Source organism: Miniopterus natalensis, chromosome 12 (assembly GCF_054644295.1).
Source record: "Miniopterus natalensis isolate mMinNat1 chromosome 12, mMinNat1.hap1, whole genome shotgun sequence".
NCBI lineage: Eukaryota > Metazoa > Chordata > Mammalia > Chiroptera > Miniopteridae > Miniopterus > Miniopterus natalensis.
The window spans coordinates 8,372,340-8,384,825 of record NC_142092.1 but is presented as its reverse complement, the minus strand read 5'-3'; the positions used below and the strand labels follow the sequence as shown (position 1 = coordinate 8,384,825).

At 48.1% G+C, this 12,486-nt stretch overlaps 1 protein-coding gene across 1 annotated transcript in view; it reads right to left on the bottom strand.

The window, feature by feature from the left end:
* Window positions 1-679: 679 nt before the first annotated feature.
* HSD17B3 (hydroxysteroid 17-beta dehydrogenase 3) overlaps window positions 680-12,486 on the bottom strand; it is a 39,600-nt gene continuing 27,793 nt past the window's right edge. The window contains exons 7-11 of the mRNA XM_016206640.2: window positions 10,830-10,864; window positions 9,656-9,737; window positions 9,000-9,065; window positions 5,684-5,833; window positions 680-790 (exon numbers count right to left, since the gene is read on the bottom strand). Coding sequence (XP_016062126.2) covers window positions 680-790; window positions 5,684-5,833; window positions 9,000-9,065; window positions 9,656-9,737; window positions 10,830-10,864 — 444 coding nt within the window. The remainder of the gene's footprint in view (window positions 791-5,683; window positions 5,834-8,999; window positions 9,066-9,655; window positions 9,738-10,829; window positions 10,865-12,486) is intronic.

Here is a 12,486-nt window from a genome sequence, read left to right as displayed (position 1 = left end):
CCCCTATATCACACAACTAAAAATTATTTTTAAAATCTGCCCCAGGCTGTATACACTAAAGAATGTTTCTTTTCTCACTTAAGCTGCTGGTTGTGGAAGTTATTCCCCAAAGGTAAATTTAGTAGGGTTTGATGTGAAGGTTTAGAAATACAATGTCTACACTTTCGTAAATTGCTCCCTCAATAGTTGAAATGCCAACTAATTCCCCATAATTGTATGCTAGGACAAACACTTATAGTAAAATTAATTAGTGTGGCTCATTATATTTTCCAAAAATGGTCACAACAATGTTACCTCTTACACAGGAGGCAAAGGAAGGTCAGATTATTCTTGCTGGTTAAGTAATTTTAATTCAAAATCATAAATATGCCAAAGTGACCTATTTTGATGTGGCCTGCCCTGAATTCCATCATTAGTCTTATAAAATAAGCTAAACTAAGTTCTGTTTGTATGAGTAAACTGGCTTTATCTGCTCTGGGAATTTTCAAGGCCAGTCTCCATTTGTCCTTGATTTTAACATGAGCTAAATGGCACAGAAGTTTTATTCTAGATACTATATCTGTGACATGGCCATCCAACTTCAGGGAGTGATGGGTGATGGTCTGTTCCTTGGTCCTCTGCAGCCAATGCAGAACTTGGTGAAGAAAATGATGCTGGATGGCCCATCAGCCCACCCAGATTATCTGCGGTTGGTATTCTGCTTGAGGTAGTTGGTGTAACGAGTCAGGAGTAATTTCTCGAACCTGCTGCTATAGATGACCCATGATGGAATCAGGCTCAGAAAGTTCACCTTAAATAGACAAAAATATGAGTGTCTGGGTGAAAAGAAGAGCAAGGAAGTTACAACTAAAATATCTCAGGTTATATTCATCATTTTAAAAAATATTTCTTCTGACTACTGAAGTTAAGTCCCCAAATCCTTTAGTACAGTCATGTGTCACTTAACGAGGCGGATTTGTTCTAAGAAACACATCATTAGATGATTTCTTCATTGTGCGAGTGTAAGTACGAGAGTGCACTTACACAAACCCAGATGGTGTCGCCTGCTACGCACCTAGGCTGGGATAGCCTATTGCTCCTGGACAACAACCTGTACAGCGTTGTACTGAATACTGTAGGCCATAATAACACAACAGTAAGTATTTGTCTATTTAAACATGAAAAAGTTCATTTAAAATATGGTTACAATGTGGTATAAAAGGTAAAAAATGGTACATCTGTATAGGGTACTTACCATGAATGGAGCTCGCAAGACTAGAGTTGCTCTGGGTGAGTCAGTGAGTGAGTGGTGAGTGAATTAGAAGGCGCAGGACACCACTGGGCAACACTGTGGACTTTATAAACACTGCATACTTAAGATATACTAAATCTATTTTTTAAATTTTCATTCTGCAATAATGAATTAAACTTAGCATGCTATAGCTTTTCTACTTTATAAACTTTTTAGTATTTTTAACTTTGAATTCCTTTGTAATAACACTTAGCTTAAAACACAAGCCCATTTTATAACCGTACAAAAATCATTTTCTTCTTTTACATCCATCTTCTATAAGCTTTGTCCTAATGTTGCATTTTTAATTCATTTTTTTCTGTTTTGGTTTTTACACTTTTTTGTTAAAAGCTAAGTCACGAATGCACACACCAGCCTAGGCCTGCGCAGGGTCAGGATCACCAGTGCCAGCATCTTCTGCTCCACACCTTGTCCCGCTGCAAGGTCTTCAGGGGCAGCAGCCGCACAGGGCCCCGTCCCCCACGAGAGCCACGTCTCCCTCTAACGCACCCCCCCAGGACCTGCCCGCGCCTCTTCTGGAGGGGTGCCGCTCTCTTTGGAAATACGTCCATAGTAGTTTGTTTCTTTTTTTTGTTTTCATCGTAGATCTGCGTGTAAGCCGATAATGCAGCATGAACATTCCTCTCTGTAAATGAAAACCTTTAGGTGTTTTTAACTAATGAAAATCTTTTTAAGAAGCTTGTTGAAGTCTGCAAAACTTCTGCTGGACGACTCGCTGGGCATTTGCTCGAAGGTTCTTTTCTTGGGCAGCCTCCTTCGCCTGCGCGCCTTCTCCAGCTGCGCATCCCTGTCCCAGTGCCAGCTTCCCGGGCGTCAGTTCCCCAGGAGTCACCCCAAGGAGCCTCTCTGTCGCTCTCCTTTACACCAGGTTAGAGCTGGTTGCGTCTCAACCACAACCTTGTTCATTTTTGCAGCCTCCACATCTTTGGCAAATCCTTTGACGTCATGGACAAACTTCTTTTTAAAAAAAAAAAAAATATATATATATATATATATCTTTATTGATTTCAGAGAGAGGAAGGGAGAGGGAGGGAGAGAGAGAAACATCAGTGATGAGAGAGTCATTGATCGGCCGCCTCCTGCACCCCCCCACTGGGGATCAAGCCCTCAACCCGGGCATGTGCCCTGACCGGGAATCGAACCCCGATCGCTTGGATCCCAGGTCGACGCTCAACCGCTGAGCCACGCCTGGCCTGGCTGGACAAACTTCTTGAGTGTCTTCTTCCAGATGCTACTCATACCCTCCTTGAGGACATCACTGCGCGCCCAAGCAAGTTTCTTGATGCAGTCATGGGTGCCATTTTTACAAAACTGCATCAGTGTCTTCATTATTTGCAGCAATAGCCTGGGCAAAGGTCCTCCTCAGGTAGGGGCTTTAAAAGCTGCAACAACTCCTTGGTCCACTGAGGTGTTTGGAGGGAGAAACACACTGATATTTGGATGAAGATCACCGATAAGAGAAGGGTGTCTGGGAACACTGTAAGTAATAAGCAAAGCCTTTAAATGCGTGTTATTCTCGGAACAGCTCTTCTCCATTTCGCTGGCCTAGCCACCGGGGAGGGCATCTTGGAAGAGGAGCTGGGTCCCCTAGGACTTCATATTGCTCCTGCACACTGGCAGGGTGTGCTTATGGATATGTTTGAAGTCCCTGGGGTTCTCGCCCTTCCAGATCACACACTGTTTCCATTTGTAGCCCGCAGCATTGCCCTCAAGCAAGCCCGTTGTTCTGTCCTTGAACAGCTTACATCCTGGCGTTGACTTGGTCTCCTTACCAGTGAAAGTCCTCGGTACCTATTCCAAAACAGGGCCATTTCCTCCATGCTGAATATTCGCTCTGGCAGGTAATCTTCCTCCACAACCAGCTCATCTGGAGTTTCCAAAACTTCTTCAGCTTCCTTCACATCAGCACTCGCAGACCCGCCACTCACTTTCACATTATGGAAAGAATACCTATCCTTGAATTTCTTAAAACACCCCGAGCTGGCAATAAATTCAACATCATAGTCAGGCGCAGCCTTTCCTTTCAAGATCACAAACTTTTTGCTTCGGCCGTGATCATCATGGTCCTGAGAAGGGGGTGCTTCTGTGCCTGGTCTTCCATCCGGGTGGTTAGAAGCTTCTCCATGTCTGAGGCAGGCCCTTCTCACACTGTTGTTCCGTTGCCTTCAACAAAACAGGCCCTTGGACAGCCCCCATGCCTTTGTGTCTGCTCTTCATGACGCAGCTGTGGTGGAGTGGGACATGCCTGCCTGCTGAGCAGTAACATCACTGATCTTCCACCTTCATGGGCTCTAATCCCTGATCATTTCATTTCCAGGTCAATCGCTCAACGCGGCCTCTTGCTGGCAACATTCACAGTGGGTTTTGTAAGCTTAGGGGCCATGTGAACAAAGCAACACAAGGTGAAATCAAGCTCAAGAGAAAACGATGCACTCAACAGACATGGCAAACACAAGACGTGTGGGCCGCCGTTGCGCTAGGGCAGGCCGTTACAGCGCACGGTCCCGCGGAGGGGTGCGCACGCGAGCAATGGCGAAAACAGCGCAGGGAATGCACAGGCCAGGAACAGTCATTTATTATCACATCAAGTCATACACACTATAGGTAATTGTATGTGTCATGCTTAGTAGTATTATTAAAAAATTTTAGTGTTGACATTATTTCCCGTCTCCTCCTTTGCCCCCCTGTGCCCCCCTCCACCCATCTCCACCACCCTGTCCCTTGGCCGTCACCAAGCTGTTGTCCATGTCCATGGGGTCTGCCTATATGCTCTTTAGCTAGTCCCTTCTCCTTCTTTATCAGCCACACACACTCCGGACACAGGGCAGTCTGTTCCATGTGTCCCTGCTTCCTATTCCATTTTGTTCATCAGTTTATTTTGTTCATTAGATTCCACATATTAGTGAGATCATATAGTATTTGCCTTTCTCTGACTGGTTTATTTTGCTTTGCATAATACTCTCCAGGTCCATCCATACTGTCCCAAAGGGTACGAGATCCTTCTTCTTTACAGCTGCGTAGTATCCATGGTGTGAACGTCCCACAGCTTTTTACCCACTCAGCTACTGATGGGCACTTGGGCTGTTTCCAGATCTTAGCTATTGTAAACTGTGCTGCTATGAACACAGGGGAGCATATATTCTTTCTGATTAGTGTTTCGGGATTCTTGGGACATATTCCCAGAAGTGGGATCGCTGGGAATACGTGACTGGCAGCACAGCAGGTGTGTTTCCACCAGCATCGCACAGACACATGAGTAACACGTTGCTCCAACACTAGGATGGCTATGCCTCAGTAGGCGATGGGAATTTTAATATTTGTTCCATTGTCATCTATGGGACCACCATCATATATGCGGTCTGCTGTTGACAGGGCCATACTTATATGAAAAATGACTGTAGTTTCTACCATTTAAAGGTTTGCTGACACTTCCTCAGCAAACAAGTCTTTCTCAGAAACCAAAACAGTCCCTCACTGGATCAGCCCTGAGGAAATTCTAAATTAAGAGAATTAAGAGACCTGTGACCATGGTAAAGCAGCTGTGCCCCCCCCCCCCCCCCCCCCCCCCGTGAGCACTTTCTCTTCTCTTCCTGCTGCTCCCTCTCCCGGTGTCTTCATGTTCTTCCCACCATGGGTCTGTTAGAATGAGATGGCAGGGAAATGGCAGATCTGTCTAAAATCCTTTGGTGAGGGTGGAAACAGAACTACACTACAACTATGTTTGTTTTCACTATCAGCGTGTAATAGTCACGTTTCCCTTGGTTTCGCGTTTGTATTTGTTTCTGAAAGCGGCCCGGAATGGTGGGCAGTCCTGGAGCCCTATGCTCTGATCCTTCCTTCCACACTGCTGGAGGAGCCCTATGCTCTGATCCTTCCTTCCACACTGCTGGAGGAGCCCTATGCTCTGATCCTTCCGTCCACACTGCTGGAGTCCGTGCTGTGCAGCAACCAGCTTGCACCGCTCACAGGGCCAGCTGTGCACACTCCCGAATCCACGGGCAGGACAACACACTGCAAGCTAAAAATCAGACACGGTGGGGAGGAGGGGGATTTAAATAATGGAAATCTGCACATACTATAAATCAAGGTGTTTTGTTTTACTTTTCTCCTGGAGAGCCAGAGTTAATATTTACTAACACAGAGGGTCAGAGATGACAGCGGCCCCACAGAGAAGCAGCCTCCCTATGTCCTGGTCGCTCTTACTAGGAGCTCTGGGAGCCGCCTTACTTCTAAGGGCAGAAGTGAGGCAGCCAGGAGTGAGATTGCCCGGCTTGCTGCTATCCATGGGCTGAGCGCCCAGGCCTCCAGCAGCAAGGAAGAGCTGGCTCAGCCTGTGAGGGACGCCTGCACGCCTGTCCTCGCTTGCTGTAAGAAAGGAGAGTTCTCAATTACCATGATTTCATGGGCGAGGCAGCCGCAGGTTTCATCTCCAATCGTGACATAGTTCAGTGATTCTTTAACAAACTCATCGGCAGTCTTGGTTATCAGGCTGGTGCTGAGATACTTTGTCATCGAGGTTGAAACAGCGTATGGGGTCAGCACCTACAAAGGGAAACAAAGCAGTAACACAGGAGCAATAGGCCCAACCCTGAGAAATGAACCCCCACTTCACCATCCTGCCATTTCCCAACTCTGTTATTCCTGTAAAAAGTCTCAGGACCCGAATGACAAGGGGGCATTGAAAAGGCATAGGAAGGGCACAGAGCTTGGAACTGGGCTTCTAGTTTCCCTTTGCCACTAATGCAAGATGAGGCCCCAGCAACACACCTAGGTGGCTCAGGTGCACACAGGGCGCTGAGGACATGAGCATCTCTCAGAATATGGTTGCCAGGCTTTGAAAATAATAGTGCAGGACACTCAGATTGAATCCAGAAAAACAACAAAATTCAGTATAATTATGTCCCAAGTATTCCATGGGACATACTTACATTTAAATTTTTATTTGTTATTTATCTGAAATTCAAATTTAATTGGATGTTCTGTATTTTATCTGGCAATCCTATCTCAGGAGTTCATTTCTAACATATCCAGCCAACCCTGGAGCAATTTAAAGCCCTCTGGGTTCCTACCTTCCCACCGCAGTTAGGAGCCAGGAGGGGCACATGCCTCGCAATAGCTCCCGTGTGGTAAAAGAAACAGCCAACCACACAGTGCACCCTCTGAATCTGGCCCCGGTTTCCACCAGTGGTCTCACCACCTGGGGCCCAGCAGGAGGTTTCCCCGGGGGGGGGGGGTCTGACTACTCCCAGACACAGAGGCCTTGGCATCTTTAGAGAGAAAAAAAAGACCTGCGCTTGTTTTCTTGGTTTTACTTTTCTTCACACCACGTTTGCAATTTTTGTCATATCACATTGTCTTCACCTCGCACTTGAAATGACATTGTTCATAATGTCATTGGACCTAATTATGAATCAGTCAGTCCACCTGAATGGGCTCCCACGGACATGAACGCTGTCATTAATTTGCACAAGGCTTTCTTCCCAAGGTCTCAAAGTGTTACTCTTAGAGAGATGCAGGAGCATGTATTCCCGACCGGTTTCCAGACAGGGAACTAATCGGTATTTTCATTCCTACAGTGAGATTTGGTTGACAAAACACCTTATTGCAGGACACAGGGGCTCAGTAAACAGTGGTGAAACTTGCATACTTGTCTGTTCATTAGACCTTTATAATAACCTAGAGAAGTGAGCAGGTATTGTCCACCCCTTTTCACAGATGGGGAAACTGAGGCTCGTGGCGTTTCAGCAGGTTTCCCAGGACCACTCAGATGGTAAGTGGCAGAGCTGGGATTTGAAAACCAAACTCAAGTCTCTAGTACATGCTTCCCTGTGCATTTAACACATCTTCATTGAGCACCAATTACATAAGCGTTTGGAGAGGCCAGTGGGTTTTGAAAGGTCGCAGCGTCTTTTCACTTTCTCATACTTGCTAGGAGACCAGCTCCAAGGCTCCTGCATCAAGGAGGGGGCCCCCTTTCCTACCCCCTCCTCCCACCCCTGCTGTTCCACGGAGCCCACCAACTTGACAGCCACAGCATCTCTCGCCACAGCTCTCAAGGCCAAGATGATGCTGAGGCTGTCACATGGCTAGTAAACGAGTAGCTCTGGTAACCATCAGTGTTGTCCAGCGGGTATCTCTAGTTCTTTCCTCCTCCGGACATGTGACAGAATTGCACTTCCTGGGCCCCTTGGTTGGGTGGGACCAGGTCTGACCGATGGGTATGAGCAAAAGTGACATGAGCCTTTTCTGAGCCAAAGCTCTTAGTTATCAAAGCAAGATCCTCTAGAACTCCCAGCACTTTTTCCCTGGTGTGTCAGCTGACAATGCCCACGATGCAGCGGCTCCACCCGCCTGGGTCCTGCCTCCCTACGCCGAGCTAATGCCCTCCGGCAGCTCCCAGTGCGTGGGCATCATGAGTGAGAAATAAATCTTTGTGGTTTTAAGTCAGTGGAATTTAAGGGTTATTTTTTACTGCAGCAAACAGCCTTATGGGGTAGCACTTTGGCAAAAGGAATCTGTCTTCAGCTGGGAGCTGGAAGATGGATAGGAAGGAAGAATATCTGATAGATGAGACTAGTTCAGCAGTGTTGTGGTCTAGTGGCATGGCCTGGCTGTCACAGTCACTCATTGTGGCCAGGAAGTCCATGTTATTTGCAAAGTTCTCGCTATGAACTCATACCTGCATTTTTAAAAAAATTTTTTAAATATATTTTTATTGATTTCAGAGAGAGGAAGGGAGAGGGAGAGAGAGAGATAGAAACATCAATGATGAGAGTCACTGATCGGCTGCCTCCTGCACATCCCCTGCTGGGGATCAGGCATGTGCTCTGACCGGGAATTGAACGCAATCTCCTGGATCCTAGGTCAATGCTCAACCTCTGAACCATGCCAGCCAGACCATACCTGCCTTTTGAATAAGTTTTACCCTATAGCTGGTTAATTGATAAGAACAGCCACCTGATTTAATTGAAAATCAGTATGCACACCAATAGTTTTAAAGATATCACTGTGAGAGAGCCTTTTTCATTTCCAATTGTATGGCATACAACTTCCTCCCAAACAGCAAAAAAGCCTCTGTCAATACACTTTTCATTCCAGGTCCTAGAAACTGTTACCTGACTATGTGTTGCTGAGCCAACCACATGCACATCTCTGACACCTTGAGATGTCATATTGCTCAGCTTACAGTCAGCAGTGACACCCCAGTTTGCTTACAGTTAGGACTAGGTCACTCCAGGTGGTCGGCCATTGGTGGCACAAGGGGAATCAGGGCACCTCCTCCCCGACTGCTCATGTGCCAGGGTGTGAGGGTCTCTGTGCCCATCACAGATGAACGGCCACAAGGGAAGCGCTCCCATCCTTTCCAACACTGGCCAAGAGCCCTCTCCAACACCCTCCCACATAAGCCTGTCCCCTGCCTACATCAGAGAGGAAAGGACGGTCAACAAGACCCTGATGTCAAGAGGCTCGACAGCGTTTCTGGGCACTTGCTCACCCTGCCCCATTCCTGCTCCAGCCCAGGGCGTGCTTGGGTGAGGGCGGCGGCAGGCTGAACCACCATGGCACGGTTGCCACCACACTGGTCTCAGGAACTCCCAGCATCATCCAGACCACCTTCCTCCTGGCGGCACCTGCACCACCAGCCCTGCGGAGGCTCAATGGGGATCTGGGGCTCCTGTTCCCACGGACTCAGAACTGTCAGCCTCACCTGGATAATGATTCCTTTCGCTTTATATTCCGCTTGCAGTGCCTTGGAAAACGTGCACATGAAAGCCTAGAGCAAGAAGGAAGAAACCCCTCAGGACCAGAGCTTGCTATATCCACCAGAACCAACTCACTCCGGTTTCAAAGGGCTCAATTTATCTTAAAATGTAGCCGTGTGTCTTGATGGGAGATAGGACTACATTTCTTAGTCTGAGAAAAGCTCCCTCAATCAATGGGAACATACATTTGGGGGTAAATACTTACCTTGGACCACTGCACATTAATGACCCAACCCTGGGGGGGCTGTCATTAGTGTAGAGCAGCCCTCCTCCCAGAGTTTGATTTTAAGACTAGGTCACTAAGACACCTGGCTAGACCTCCAGGGCAGGAAGGAAACAATAGTGTTACTTGCCAGCTGGGAGGCAGAGCAGGGCTCCCAGGCAAGGAGGTGAGTTAGAGCTAGAGGCCCAGGGGCTGCGCCTGCCAGGCTACAGGCCTTCGTCAGCCCGGGGGCAGCACCTTTTTCTAATTTGCACCCAAACACCTGCTGACTAGCTCCGCCCTGTGCATGGAAGTGCGCCTCCTGGCAGATCTGTCCATAGACTGGCCCGATGGTCGAAAGGAAAATGCCAACTGGGGGAAGTACACACTGTTACCCACCTTGGAAGCCGAATACATGGAGTATAGAGGCCAGGGAAAGAGTGCCACCCCAGAAGAAATGTTCAAGATGAGCCCTTTTCTCCTAAAAGGCAAAGAATAAAGCAAAGTTTCGGTTGCTTTGGATTGCACCTTGAAGAGGAAGGAAACAAAGGGGGTTGTGTGAACGCTGGGCAAGCCCTGTCCTCTCTAGGCTTCCAGGCGCACTAAGTGCTCCGCTCCCAGGCTGGGGACAGGGCCTCCCTTCAGGGACTGCCTCACCACGCAGTGATGTCACTCGGCAGTGGGTGCCCTTCAGGGCTTGTGACCGGAAACGGGCTATGTTGCAGCAAAAGTTCTCCCACCAAAATGCAGAAAACCAACTGAGTTCAGACAAGATTCGGGGAGAGATCGTTTCTCCCAAGTGTGGCCACAGGAGCTCAGGTCCCTTCTGACCCATAAAGACAACCCACGCAACAAGACAGATGCCATAAGCCTTGGGTGGAATGGGGCATTCCATCATCCGCTCACACAGGGCCCACACAAGTCTCTGGGGGTCCTTAATTATCCTCTGAAGTGTAATCTCTTTAATCCATCCCGATGAGATGGGTTCGATTCAGAAAAACCAAGAAGCCGCGCATTGGAGTGCAAGGGCAAGCCCCTGTTTCCTCCGGGAAAGAGGAAACTATCGACCATTTGCTTTTAACAAATACCACCTGGAAACCAGCTCCCAGTGGGTGTGGTAATAGGGTGATAAACACATGGAATAAATGGAGGCACTATGGGGTGGTGATTTTTACCACTAAATTGGACTATTCATTCTGACAAGAGCTGAAATTCATAATAATAAAGAGACGGTCTTGGTTTCAGGCCAACTTCTGAAGTTTCTTTTAGGCTCAACATAAGTTAATTTTTTTTAATACAATGTGTGCTGAATCTGGTGTTTTCTTCCTCCCTCCAGTATACATTACATTTGACCTTCAAATATGCTTATCCTTTGCAAAGCTGGCCGGACCAGAATGTTATTTTTTCCCCCCTCTAATCTCCATGTCCTTTCATGATAGTTTTATCATCTGTTAAAGTAGCAGCGGGATGAACCCTGCCTACCCCCACACACCCCCACCCCTGCCTCCAAGTCAGCTGCCTGCCAGCCCAGGGAGACCATGCTGCTCCACGCTGTTTCAAAGAAAGGCCTTACCTTGATTCCATGTGCTTCAGAATTAGCTGGGTCATCTAGAAGAGAAGGCCAGAGTTAAGGCTTGACGAAGGAACTAAATAGCAATGGGCAGTGCGACTTGGGGCGGTGGGTGTGGGAGGAAGCCGGAGAGCTGCGTAATCTTCTCAGGTGGCCTTGAACATCTGCTCTGGCAACACTAGAGTCTGGCTGGGACCCACAAGAGGCAACCTAGACAAACGGCAAACTGCTCAGAGGCCTCTGCTTTCTCCTTCATAAACCTAAAGTCTTCCTGCAAAATGAGGGTAGTGGAAAATTATGGAAATTGGCTCCTGGCTGTGGGATCAGCACTGAGGCTCCCCGGATACTCTTTCCCCCAGGAGACGGGCAAAAGTAGGCTGCTCATCAGAAACCTCGGCCATGAGTTAGGATTGGGGGGCCGCCAGGAGACCACGCAAGTGTCCACAGGCACCTCAAGACAAGGGATGGGATGGAGAAGGGCATCTGTCAGTTCAGCAGCAGCCACACCGGCAACCTGCAGGTGGTCTGTGAACAGCTCCCTGGACAAAGCATGTCTGTCTATCTGTCAGAATTACAACTGTGTTGAGAAGCCCCTTCCCCCTCCCAACCTTCTGCCCCCAAAGAGGTCTTCTCTGAAACTTCTGGAGCTTAACCATCCTGTTAAAAGAGCTTTTCAGCCCTGGCCTGTGTGGCTCTGCTGTTAGAGCGTCGGCCTGCACACCAAATGTCGCGCGTTCAATTCCCTGTCTGGGCCCGTGTGCGAGGCAACCAGTCCATGTCTCTCTCTCACATGATGTTTCTTTCTCTCCCCACCCCACACCCCTGGCCTCCCTTCCCTTCTCTCTAGAAATCAATGGAAAAAATATCCTCTGGTGAGAATTAACCAAAAAGTTGAAAATAAATAAAAATTTTTAAAAGAGCTTTCAAATCATAATTATATGGCATGCAGTTTAAGAGTTAAGGAGGAGGCGACCGTGTGAACGAAAATGTTCTCAAACGTGCATTTGAGGGACTCAGGCCCTGTCTGGGGAACAGGTTCAAGACAGAGAGGAACCGAACGGATAGGGAAAGGCAGAGAAATAAAAAAGACGGGACCAGAAGACTAGTTCTGCCTATTTCTCTGAATTGTCTGGAAGCCCTGCAGGAGCTTCCCAGTGGGCTGTGTCCCTGACATGCCCCCTTTTCACAGGCCTGGCCCTTAAGCCCATCTGCGGGAGCCTCTGGAGAATGTTTTCACTGCTCTGGGTCAGCGGCAGGGGTGGGAGTGGTGGGGGTGCTCCCTAGAACCCATTGAAACTGCCTCCTGAAACCATGGATTTGAAGGGTGTGTCATCACCCTTCCTTGGCATTTCCAGCTTCATTGAGGGTGTCACTGGAGCCAGCCAGGGTGTCCTCAAAGTCTCCCAAATGAATTCACTAGCCTCATTGGGCGAGTAATCCCAGTTAGAGAGATAATATCACACTTTATGAGTCTGTCACAAAGCTCTCAATATTGAGTCTCTGATCTCACCTTTCCTTTGCCCTCAAACTCATCTCCCATCTCTGCCCTTGATAGAGGCCTCTACTATTTCCAGGTGGCTCCTTTGGAATAATTAAGTGATTCTTGAGGTGCCTCCCACCAGCGTGGACAACTGGGGAGGGCTTCCAAGCTAAACTGCAA